Here is a 12,629-nt window from a genome sequence, read left to right as displayed (position 1 = left end):
AAGTTCAAATCATCGAGTCCATCTATTTTTCTATCCTCTTTACCAAAAATCCAACTATGAACGCTATCTCGGTCATAACAACATATAGATACATAACAACAGTGGTATCAACCGAAAGACATCAATCTTTCCAAGCTCAATCATGTACACGTCCCCAACAGTCACATGTCTACAAACTCTGCTTACCAGCAGTCTCAATCGGCAGCAGCACCATCGCCACAAATGAAACCAACAACAGCGCACCTGACGCATAGATAGGCGCACTGGGGTTCGCAGAAGCATAGATACCAATGATAGGAGCACAGAAACCAGCAATGCGGTTCAAGCAACTAGCAATACCCGAGCCGGTACCGCGGTTGGGAGCGGGGAAGACCTCGGGGGTGTAAGCGTACAGCACACCGTACATGATCATCTGGGTGAAGGATTCGAGAGCCGAGCAGACGAGTTGAGTGTCGGATGTTTTGGCGGCCGTGAAGCAGAAGAGCAGGACGGCAGTGATCAACGTCGACAGCGCCATTGTACCTTTCCGACCGACGTACTTGAGGTCGACCATGTAGCGAGCCAGAATGGGGCCGAAGAGTCCGGTCACGGAGGTGATAGCGTAGTTACGGTAGGTGATGTATACGGAAGACGAGGAGCCGAGGTACTGGGGCAGGAAGGCGTTGAAGAGGGTGTAACCCATGCCGATGGTGGTCCAGCAGAGCCAGATGAGGGCGGCTGGTTTTCATCGTTAGTTCTTGCCAGGGGCTGCTGCTGAGGATCTAATGGAAGGACTTACTGGTAATTCCAAGACGCTTGGACGAGAACAGAGGTCCGATCTGCTGCACGGAGAACTTGGACAGCGAGCGCTTCAGAATTTGCGCGGAGGAAAGGTTCTGTTCCTTGCTATCCTCGGTAGCTCCGCCGATCTCTTGCAAGATCTCCACCGTGAGCCAGGTCTTCTTCTTATTGTGATGGGCGACACCGTGAATAGCTGCGACAGCGTCCTCATCCCGGCCCTTGGCGACGAGGAACTTGGGCGATTCGTACAGCTTGAAAAAGAAGAATCGACACATCCAGAATACCATGGTGATGGCACCAAGAGAAAGAACAAGGTATCTCCAGCCCATGTTGTTTTCCTTGGTGCAGTTGCTCGAGTCGGAGCAAGAGTAGTTGGGAATGAAAGCCCAGGCCAGCATACTGGCAATGAAGGTACCCACTGACCAGAATGTGGCCAGTGAACTCAAGATGTTTCCTGAAGCACCGGGCAAGAACTCGAGGAAGATAGCAGCATCAACAGGCAGATTACCACCTACTCCCAATCCCAAGCAAGCGTAGAGGGCACAGGTACTGAACGCTGTTAGCTATAGCGACTTCTCAAGGGTCGGCGGGAACGTACCCAACCCAGCTGGGACCACCGCCCGATGCAAGACCAAAGGCACCACACAAGAAAAGAGTGGTGTTGAAAGCCAATCGACGTCCAATCATATCAGATGCAAGGCCCCAGAAAGTGGCGCCAACGATCAGACCAACGAACAAGGCGCAGGTAGTAAAACGAACGTAGGATTCGGAGATGCCGAATTCCATAGACAAGGGGGTTAGGGTCAGGGCAACTCCCTACATAGAACCGTGTTAATTCGACTGCATTTCATTCGACAGTGTCAGTAAATTGATTGCTGTGGTCTCACCTGTAGCCAGAGGCTGTAGAAAGAAACTTGTTAGCGCAGCTAGAACGAATTCTAGGAATCAGTCGACTCACTTGTCAGCAGTCCAACCAAATCCACACAGGATATAAAGTTCCCACTGATAACGGCCCATGCCGATATCTTGGATGGCCTTGTTGATGATCTTGGCCTTGCCTGCATTCATCCAGTCAGACATCCAGATCCTTCGGTAAAATGGTAGGAGGGGGTCCTGGCTGGGAGAGAGAGAATAGCCGGCTCCTTGGGGGTCGAAGATCGCCCATTACGAGGCAACAGAAACATACGATCATAAACAGAGTTATGGCCCGATGCAGAGACGGCAGAGTCGACTTCTGCACGCAGGGCCTCGAGGGTTAGCGTAGTGCTTTCGGGTGCGGAAGCAGCACCCTTTTCCTGGGAATCTAAGCTGTTGACATTGGATTCGGCATCCTTCTCCGTTTGGGGAGTCGTATTGGGGGCATCGGCCAGAGGGATCACGACCTCAGGGATCTGCGAGCGGTCTCGCTGCCAGTTTTTCCACCAGCTACCCATTTTGATCAGGCGTTCCGAAGATAAGTCGCAAGGGGGTAACGACGAGTGGGATGTGGCGCGTGGCTAAAGATAAAAACGTATCGACCTAAATTGTCGCTGGGGTTATATGCCGGGGACCTAAATAGGGCACGGTATGCCTTGTCGCCGGGGCTAGATTCGATTATTTGGATTGCTGCTCGGGAAAAAGCGGTTCGAATCTCGTCTGTTCTTACAACCTAGACCGTGAGTAGGAGAGGTTGTCGCAGGGCGCTATCAGGGCAGACGCTAGGGAGTGCAATGGCGGGCAGGCGTGCAGATAAGGGCAACCGAGGTGCGAAGGGAGACCGCGATGATATTTGGCGCAATGGAATAATCACAAAACAGGTCGCTCTCTGGGTTTTTGCTTGGGCGAGTGGTCGGAGTGTTCGTGTCCGTCTTTCAGTCCTAGAATGACTATGTCTAGTGTTGTGACGACACCACACAGAAAACGCTCGGAAATAGTTTTTGTTTCGTATATAAATTCAGCCTGGTAGCCAGGTATTGACAGTCTTCTGTAGCCCAAAAGATGACACGCTTGGAAGAGAAATGCTAGTTGATTCGGTCGCAAAACAGGAATCAAACTTGCAACAAAGGAAGAGGAGTAACAAAATACTACCTCAGGATGGGTCGAGATGTGGAGAGGAAAGACCGGGAGGAATGGGATGGGAAGGAAAGCCGTGGGACGACGGGAGGGGAGTTGTTGAACCCTATATAAACTCCACGATTCATGCGCCGCAGGAAGACTGGGAAAAAGTTTGACATAACATCAATGCGTAACAGGCAGGTCCACAGCACCCATGACTACTCGGTACGAAGTACCCCGCTTGCCGCCAGTGACCCAAGGCAGAGCTGATGCTGTCGCTTCGATTGATTTTGCGGTTGCCTCTGTACGAACACGAATGGCACTCTCAATTGAGTGTGAAGAGCCGGATTGATGCCCTATGTGGACTGTGTCGCATTGGGAATGATAAGGCTAGTCTTAAGGGACTGGGAGATGCAGGATAGCTCTCCTCATGGCGCTTTGGGTTCAGGCAGTTTGCCTCTTGCTACTCGGGTTGACCTGGTTTGGTGTGCGTGCGAGCGCTCTCGCAGGTTATGCGGATGACGGTGGAGAATGGGAAGGGGCCATAGAAAAGTGAGAAAGGGGAATGAAAGCAGGACATAACAGGAAAAAAATTTTCAGGATTGTATGAGTCGATGTCGTTGGGGTAGACTTGCGGTTCTTAACATTATCCGTGGATGGGGTCATCATCCCAGTGGATAACCTCATGTCCAATAATGAGCCAGTCAGGTCTTACTGTCCCCATCAAATCGCACGTGCCAAGACCCCTAAAACGGTCGAAAGAAGAAGGTGAAATGAGAGTCCGAATGTTGCCGTCGGCTTCGTCCGCGGAACCGGCGCCACAAGGGCCCCTTGAGTGGTGCAACGGATTAGCCGAGTATCCACCAATGTACCCTCATGAGTCCCTCCGGTCGTCCTCGGAAAAACGACGTCATTCCGATTTCTTACTGAAGGGAACGGAGCAGGTCGCGTGTCAAAAATGCTTGAGATCTTCGCCGTTTTCTCGTACCGAGGAATGCCTGGTGGTTGTTGACATTCATTGAGAATTATTCCGGTGGAGAAGTAGGGAATCTGGCATCGGATTAAGGAATTCCCGTCGGATTGCCTCAGCTGATCGGCATTACCGGTTGCGGTCAATAACCAGATGGGCTGGTCACTTGCGACGCGCGTTATTTAGTGCTCAGCATCACTACAAGATATTAGAAAGAGCTTGATTAGCCAGCACGGGAAATCGAGCCGCTGGCGCTTCTTGGTGGTTATATGACACGGTTTAGGGTTTCTGACTGGCTCCCGAATGTCTGTCTACCTAATAGCAGGGCTTTGCGTACAGCTAGACAAAAATGGTGCCTACTCCTGGAGTGAACGTGTGTCATTCAAATTTACATATCCGTATGTTTCAGAGCATTCAAGTCATATGTCTGGGTTGCTAAGGCTCCAACCAAGTTTCTCACGAGATGCTCAAGAAGGTCCTTGACTAGCGCTTCTGCGCCTTGCCGATCAGGTACTTGGAGAGGCTCCGCATAGACTACAAACGCGCCACTTGAGGGAAGAATTCGATAACAACCTTAGCAGAAAGATTGCATCTCATAATACTCTTATCAGTAGTAAGGCGCTTCACAATGCCTTGGACTGGGCACGTGGAGACAAGTGGTGTTTCCTTCTGTGGGTCCTAGTTTTACAAAATATATGTAGTTCTTACGATTCATTATTCATACTATTATTATTGTTCGGCCGCATGGCTGTAAGATGGAACCTGCCAATGACGCATGAAACAGCGACGACTGCAATCGAAAATGCCATTATTGAGTCCCCGTTTAGTAATAGCTGCACGTTATCATAATATTTGTGTACTCCTGATATAATTGACGGTTCCGAATTTCGTCTTCCGAGTAAAGAGCTGGAGTGGAAGCTCACTAAAGTGACCCATAATCACATGCATGAGCGACGTACGTCCTATAGTACTATTCATTGGTAGGACATAATCCTCCCCAGCACCGCATAATAATCTAGACGACTATTAAATGTCTAATACCAGATGCAATAGCCCCAAGAAAGGACCATGACGCCCTTTGACTGACACTTCCAATTCTTGTTGACCAAAATTTGTCAACAGTGCATGGCTCAAATGGCCCATTTGCCTGCATACCCTCTGCCATATGTAGCTGTCTGACCAGGGTTATTCCTAGTCAATACCAGGACCTTCCAAGTTCACCATCTACTCACTATCCCTTTAACGCGCTGTCAATTTTATGGACTTATAAAATTGGTTACCAGGGCATCCTCTACATCTCTCGTGCATACGAAACCTACCAAGAGCCGACAATGTTAGCTATACTTCGCTTCAAATTCGTTAACGTGATATTTAGTTCCTTGATTAATGCAGATTGCCGAGCCATGAGGATAACATGCTGCACTTTCTACAATTGCAGTAAATGAGAGTTATTGCAGGACGGTAAAGGAAGTCTCCCTGCGTTTCCAAAGGGCTCGGGGAACCTCGGCTAAACATCAAGGCCTGCGAGGAGATTATCAGGATACCGGAGTATACCGGAGAGTAGAGGTTGGCGATTTAGTGATATTTTCACCCATTACCAGACAAACAGGGCAATATTTACGACAATCTGGCCTAGATTGGTGTCTAAAGAGAGGGGTAAATGTGTCCCCTATCGGACTGCAGGTCTACCCTCTACCTCTTCCCGTTCCATCGTTGCAGCAAAATACTTTTGCTTGCCTGTGATTGATAATAATGCGGATAAGAATATCTCTTGATTCAAGTGCGCGGTATCAGGACCAGATTAGTCACTACTCACCAGATCGATACAGGCGCACATGGGGTAAATCGAGGGATAGGAGTGAGGATATAAAGCTTCCAGTCTGGGCCATTTGGGTTTCAAAGGGACTAATCTTTTGTTAAATACGAGACTTGTAATACCATGTTCTCTGTAGTTGAATACCAGCTTATGTCTATCTGCCCTATGAAGTATCCTGCCATGAATATTTGTGTTCCACACAATAAATTAAACAGTAAGACACATTAATTTTAAATCACATTGGGCTCAAAAACAAAAGGTATTATATTATGAACTCCCATCCCAAACAGTATCTCTGCAGAGAAAGAAAAAGCAAAGGATGATTCAAAGATACGGATCAGTTTCCTTCTCACACCAAGCCCAAAACCTCTCCGCCGTCCCCGCCCCTCCATCACGCTTTGACACCAAGGCCTTTTGAAGATGACAAGGGATAGGACCGAACCTTCCCCAGGGAATAATATACGCTCCATTCTTCTCTTCTGTAACTTCTGAAGATAGCGCCGCGAAGAGCTCACTGTACGCTCCATACCGCGGTCCCTTGAATATCCAGCCCTGATTACTGTCAGCCAAAAGCTCCACTAGTAGAGGTAAAAAAGGAAAGCATACCATGACCGTGGACTGAATAGCAGAATTATGTCTCTGTAACTCAGTCTTCATGAGGCCGGGATGCACGCTCTGTGTATTATTAGCATGTATACAGTAGGAGTCATTGATAAGGGCCAAACGAACCAAACTGAGAATGCCGTCCCCACCATACCGCTTCGCCATCTCCTTGGCGATAAACATATTCCCCACTTTACTTTCCATATAGTTCTGCATCGCATCAGACAGAACCTTCGGAGAATCACTTTCATCATCGAAGATAATTCCACCGGTTGCCGCAAACGAGGCTAACATGGATGATAGCCACACCACGCGCACACTACCCGCAGGAGCCGTGGCCGCGGTGCGCTGAATAAGGGGAAGAAGGAGTTTATTGAAGAGGAAGGGACCGAGACAGTTTGTTCCCATTTCAAGATCATGGCCCTATATCACATATCAGCTTTTGATGTTTTCCCCATTAGTTTGTTGTTATTGCTATGGGGCAAATACAGTAATTGTCTTACTGCCCGCCGGGGGAGTCATGACCCCGGCATTGTGAATCAGTATATCAAGACGGTCTTCCTGTTCCAGGAACCTATTGGCGCTTTCTTTGATGCTCGCTAGGTCGGACAGATCTAGTTGTAGGAAGTAGAGGCGACCACGGCTATGTGCTCCCTCCGTGGAGGTCTGGATCTCGTTGATAGCCGTGCGGGCCTTGTCGGCAGATCGGGCAGCGATGTAAACAGTGGCATTTTTTGAATATAGAATGGATGCTGTGTTGAAACCGACTCCGGAAGTTGCACCAGTGACGATAGTTACCTTTCCCGTCAGGTCGGGCATGTCTTTCTCGACAAAAGTAGGGTTTGGGGGGAAGATCTGGCCGAGGGCGGGTGCCATTGTGTGCGCGCCTGTGAGTATATGTCCGAGTGTGATGGTATATTATCTTGGAGAATGCTAGGAAATGTTGGATGATTCGGAATGGGAATTGAGACGTATACCTGGATCATAATGGTGGATTTATACTAGGTGAAGCCCTCCGGACCCTCAATCCGGAGCCACAATTCGGGAGGGCGGGACCATCTCCGGCGCTAGCATCTCCGGCCCGGCGCGCCAAGCCCGGCCGATCTTGGAGTGTCATTGAGCCAAACACACTGAATGTCTTGGTGAACAAGCCTGTATCATGGCCTAGCTCAGATGGTTCCAACAGACTGACCATTTCTGGGGCTGGGTATGCAAGAAAGAGTGTGTATGCTATGGAGATTTCAGGACAACACTATGAACTGTGCAACATATAGAAAACCCTGCAGGCTCGTAGTTATTAACTAACTAAGACATCTAGCTTAGTAAGCCGCGGCGGTGAACCCCGCAAGAGACGCCCAACATCAGTATCACATCAATATCCCCATCCATTCAACGCACCCTGTTACAAGACTAATCCTTTGTATCAGGAACAATGGCATCCAAACCCCCCGTTCGGACGCCTATATCCTGCACATTTTGTCGTCAGAAAAAGTAAGGCATACCGTTGTGGTAGTTCGCGTGAATGACTGAATAACCCCCTGAAGGTTAAGATGTGACCGTCTCCAGCCTTGTAGTAGCTGTACCAAGCGTGGGTTAGGATGCGTATATGCTCATCCTGCCTCAGCAGCTCCACGGAGGAATGGACCTGCTCAGCCCCGGCAGTTGACCCAACGGATCCGCCAACTGGAGGATCTAGTGGTAGCATTGCAAAAGGGCGAAACCCCCCAAACGGTAGAGAACCCAGTTCACCTGGCGCATAAAAGCGATTCTTCTCCGGCTGCTAGCCCAGAGACAGTGGCCAACTCCTTTGGTAGCCTGCGGGTCGATCAGACGGGGATGACTTATGTCTCAGGGGCTCATTGGACCGCACTGCAAGACAGTGTACGTGAGAACCTTCCTTTTGCGGTCATCACAAACTCCACTAGGACATTGTACTAACATGACCCGACGACCTGGCTGGCAGATTGCCGAGCTCAAAGAGTGCGTCGAGTTAGGGCCACCATATCTGCCTTCCCGGTGTGATAACGGGTCCGCCCTTCTCCGAGGGGTGTCTCCGCCCGGCGGGATAGCGGAGGTCCTGAGTCACCTCCCGCCAAGACCGACCGTAGATCGGCTGGTGTCACGATTTTTCAGCTCTATGGAGCCGGGTGTTCGTATGTATACCTACTTTGAAGGGATATTGGTTGGAAGTTTTAACGCAGTTGTCCAGTTGTCCTGCATGCCCCGACATTCCAGAAAGAAGTAGGGAACCAATTCACGTGACATGTGTACGTATGCTGACGTTCACAGTATGACCAATTCTGGACTCATCCACAAGATGTCAATCTGGCATGGTTGAGTATTCTCTTCAGTATCATGTGTCTGGCGATCCACCATCACCAGCTCACTGAGGGCCACAGACCAGACCCGATCGGTGACACCCACGGGCTGCGTGATGATTTTCGGCAACAAGCTGCCTATTGCCTCATTGATAACAAGTATACAGCTCCGACAAAATATACCATAGAGGCACTAATCTTCTACGCGCAAACGGAGTATTTCCGGGGCGAAGAGTTTCATCACGAGGTCTGGTTGTTAATGGGAATGATCAACCGCCTGGCCATGCGGGCTGGCCTTCATCGGGACGGTTCCCGCTATCCAGAGCTCTCTTGTTTTGCAGCCGAAATGCGAAGACGTATATGGACGCTCATGTCCCAACTGGATGCACTCATTTCGTTTCAGTTGGGTCTGCCCCGAATGATCTATGACGGGTTAGCAGATACACAACCGCCACACAATCTCCTAGATGAGGACTTCTCTGAGGACTCGACGAGCTTGCCACCAGCCCGTCCGGACACAGCATTTACCCCGGTGGCTTATTTGATTGCGAAAAGTCGACTCTCCAGGGTATTCGGTCTCGTGATTGACCATGCTGCATCCACCGCGCCTATCCCGTCCGCACTGATTTATCAACTCGACAATCAACTGAATGAGTCCTATGCCGCAGTTCCAGAATGTCTCCAATTCCGCAGCGTATCTGAGTCTGTTACGGCATCGCCACGTCTCGTCATGCTGCGCTATAACCTGGAAATTCTGTATCAGAAGACGCGGTGCATCCTACATCGCAAGTCCCTCTGCGAAGGCCACTCTGATGTTCGGTATGCAGAGTCTCGACGTATCTGTCTTGACGCAGCAGTGCGTATTCTGCAGCATCAAGCGACTATTGATGGTCAGGTTCAAGCAGGAGGAGTGCTAGCGCAATGTCGTTGGTTCGTGACTTCCTTGGCCACGAATGATTTCATGCTGGCGGCGATGGTGGTATGCCTGGAGCTCCACAACCTCGAGCGGGAAGGTGAACAAGGCGGGCAGGCTGGAATGCCGAGAAAGGACGATCTCCTTTTTGCCCTCCAAACTTCACAGCGGATCTGGTCACAATATAAGGATGAGTCGGCGGAGGCCTGGCAAGCCTGGCAGACAACTAGTATCATGCTGAGGAAGCTGAATGCCCCTGTGCTTTGCAGTGTATCCCCATTAGATAGCAGCAACGGTGGCGGGAATACCAATGGCCACAGCACCACTTCCAGTAAGATCATTATCTATTTCCGTTCTGGCCTTCTCTGACACCTGTATAGCGGAGACAGAGACAGATAGATTCGATCCAATGCTAGGAATTACCCTTGATCCTCAAACGGAGGGGTCAATATCTGTGGCAGAGCCCAAGATGCTATTGTCGACCGAGCCCGAATTCGATATATCGCGCCTGCCAAGTGAGCTTGTGAATCTGTGGGACTTTTCTGGTGACATGAGTTGGGTAAGTATACTAGCATCACAAGGGTTCTTTTGTGCGGATCAGAGAAGGCTAACTGCATATGCTGATATAGCTTGCCATGTAAATAAACGTTTATACAGTGGGAGTCCTTGACCCACTAAATCTGCTCTAATGAAGATGACTCGTTACTAACCCATCTCATTCGATACCGTATGCTTGTGAAGGGTGCCTAAAAGGAAAGCAAAATGCCACGAGAAGCGTTGAATAGCGGGGTATATTGGGAAGTGTGATGACCTGCGTTGTGGGTTTCTAGGCTAAACCTCAACTGCAATGTTACACCTGCTCAAACGAAGGTGGCAAAGCATGCCCATTAATTGATGGATAGCTGGACAGCCCTTAACTAGCGCAAGTACGCTCACGTGATAGGCAGGGCCACCTCGCCTGGTTTCACAGACCAGGGCAGCCTGTGCACTCACACACATCTGTCCCTCTCTATTCCTTGTTCGTCGGCATTTCTTCCATGATGGAGTCGCTTATGCAGGAGCGTCTGGATTCCTTATATACTCTTTGTCATAAAGGGTATGTGTTCCTAAGAGACGCTATCTCCCCAAAGGATACAGCACTGGCAGGGCTTTTTGATAATGAGCGGTCGAGATTTCATGAATGGGGAAGAAGCGCAAAGATATACCTGGCGCCCCAGACTCCGGTACGAACTGGTAACCTGGAGTACCGCGGGATCCGGCGATCGATATTGAAACTCCTGAAGCAAGTGGCTCTGGGGCTGGAGAACCAGATGCAAGCCACCGCAGAGCACAAGCCCTTGAGAGAAATTGTTCTATCGCCAGAGGCCGCCATGAATATGTTCGTATCTCCCTCTTTCCGGGTCACTAAAAGTTGCTGGACGCGACACAAGCAAACGGAGTTACGAGCCCTGGTTTCAGAACTGGCTGCGTACAACGAAGATCTCCTGAGACTGTTACGACGTAACCAGGATATGGAGATTGCTCAGAAGCTCATCCTAGATGTTCTCGATGCCGCAACCCATACGTTTAGACCGGGAAACCCTAAGGCTGCGAGTATAATCGAGCTGCGTGAGATAAACGAACGCAATATCTGCGAAGAAACGCTGGAATCCGAGACAGGCTCTATCGAAAATACTATAGCCTCTTCATCATCAAACCCTCCGCCCGCGGCAGTTGAAAAGAACTTGGAGATCCCCATATCCTCTTTCCAAAGCTTTGAGACGCCAAAGATCCCCCGAGTGGTTATTGATCGTACATCGCCTGAGAGCAACATTGCAAGGTCTCCGCTTACCCGGTATCGTTATGTTTACAATTCAGAGAAGTCCTGGAGTGAAGAACTTGTCTTTGTAGAATGGCGGTTGCGCAAGCACGGTGTCCGGAACACATTTGACGAAGAAGCCCAAGCGCAGCGATACAGTTGCTTCGTTCGACTTCTACAAAGGACTTCTAGGATTGACCCTGGACTCTGCACGCTACCCTGTTTGGGCTATAGTTTGGCGACAGGACAGCTGCCTGATGGTAAAAAGTGCCCTATTGTGGGATATGTTTTCAAATTCCCAAAACACACCAATAGTACGGCCCGGATATTGACACTCGATGACAAGATCGCGTCCTGCCCCGGAATCCTCGCTTCACCAAGTCCAAACTTAGAGAGCCGCTTTCGTCTTTCACAAAAACTCGCCCTTGCACTGTTACAGCTGCACATTGCTGGGTGGAAGCACAGGCAGCTTTCCGGTAGCAACATCATCTTTTTCCGAAATGAGGGAGATCAATGGGAAGACCTGAGCAAACCGTACATTAGCGCCTGGCAGTGCCTTTCGGATGACTACAGAATGCAGGGCGAAAATACGGACATTGATATGAAGTCAATTCGATTTTGGAAAGGCGAAGATCTGAAAGGTCTTGCAGTCATATTGATGCAGATTGGACTTTGGGAACATCCTTGCAACGCATACCACAGACTTTCGAAATCAAATTTACCCAGTCTGTCCATGGAATACCGCGGTCCTTTCTCACTACAACGTGTACAGTCTCTGTATAGAGTCCTTGGGGCGCAACTTAGAGCGAAAATGGGCAGCCATTATGCCAAGTCTGTGAAGGAGTGCTCACAAGGCCCATATCTTGCATCGTCAACCGCTAGCCTTGAGGAGCATCTTTTCAATGAAGTGATGCAAGGTTTGTACAAATCTGTGAATAACTAGGACCTGATTCTTCGTGCTCTTTCTTGCTTTATACTAGAATATCATCAAAAATACATACTTATTTCTACCACGCCTTGATCATCCGTGAGAGCTTCGCGTCAGTATAATTCCAGACTCAATCGACTGGCTAGAGAGGAAATATATTATAGTTCCATAGGTTCTTAGAAGGGCCTAAAAACTATGTTCACATCAGGTGGATCTAAATGTGTGGAGCCAAGGCTCAACAACGAGTATGCCCGGCGCCATTACCATAGAATATTCCCAACTATACTGATGAGTAGTGCACGTTGGTATTGTGTAGGTCGTGTGCTGCTTTCATCACACTTTAATCAGTTGGCATGATCGTCATCAATTACAATTCCATTCATTCATTTCGATGCTATCTAGTTGTGTTCAACTACGTGAAACTGCAATTAGGGGCGCTCTTTTGAATATATATTGTTGTTCCTCGTTG

The 12,629-nt window shown here is 49.3% G+C and overlaps 4 protein-coding genes across 4 annotated transcripts; 2 read left to right on the top strand and 2 right to left on the bottom strand.

Annotated features, from left to right (window-relative positions):
* Positions 1-169: 169 nt before the first annotated feature.
* BO87DRAFT_296766 (MFS transporter) lies at positions 170-2,213 on the bottom strand (the record flags this gene model as incomplete). The annotated part of the gene is made up of 6 exons (XM_025618998.1): positions 170-717; positions 779-1,329; positions 1,379-1,596; positions 1,668-1,680; positions 1,739-1,838; positions 1,967-2,213. The coding sequence occupies 6 exons, from the start codon at positions 2,211-2,213 to the stop codon at positions 170-172; spliced, it is 1,677 nt and encodes a 558-aa protein (XP_025485240.1).
* Positions 2,214-5,924: 3,711 nt separating this feature from the next.
* BO87DRAFT_432374 (short-chain dehydrogenase) lies at positions 5,925-7,079 on the bottom strand (the record flags this gene model as incomplete). The annotated part of the gene is made up of 4 exons (XM_025627621.1): positions 5,925-6,152; positions 6,207-6,275; positions 6,330-6,626; positions 6,693-7,079. 4 exons carry the CDS (start codon positions 7,077-7,079, stop codon positions 5,925-5,927), a joined length of 981 nt encoding a protein of 326 aa, XP_025485239.1.
* Positions 7,080-7,615: 536 nt separating this feature from the next.
* BO87DRAFT_371905 (Zn(II)2Cys6 transcription factor) lies at positions 7,616-10,304 on the top strand. Its single transcript, XM_025622153.1, has 7 exons — positions 7,616-7,694; positions 7,748-8,084; positions 8,167-8,356; positions 8,413-8,444; positions 8,493-9,765; positions 9,815-9,993; positions 10,064-10,304. Exons 1-7 carry the CDS (start codon positions 7,636-7,638, stop codon positions 10,073-10,075), a joined length of 2,082 nt encoding a protein of 693 aa, XP_025485238.1. The 5' UTR covers positions 7,616-7,635; the 3' UTR covers positions 10,076-10,304.
* On the top strand, positions 10,173-12,264 carry BO87DRAFT_6133 (uncharacterized protein). The gene has a single exon (XM_025629425.1). The coding sequence runs from the start codon at positions 10,472-10,474 to the stop codon at positions 12,173-12,175; it is 1,704 nt and encodes a 567-aa protein (XP_025485237.1). The 5' UTR covers positions 10,173-10,471; the 3' UTR covers positions 12,176-12,264.
* The last annotated feature ends 365 nt before the right edge of the window (positions 12,265-12,629 follow it).

This window comes from Aspergillus neoniger (assembly GCF_003184625.1).
Source record: "Aspergillus neoniger CBS 115656 unplaced genomic scaffold BO87scaffold_1, whole genome shotgun sequence".
NCBI lineage: Eukaryota > Fungi > Ascomycota > Eurotiomycetes > Eurotiales > Aspergillaceae > Aspergillus > Aspergillus neoniger.
This window is presented reverse-complemented; position numbering and strand designations above follow the sequence as displayed.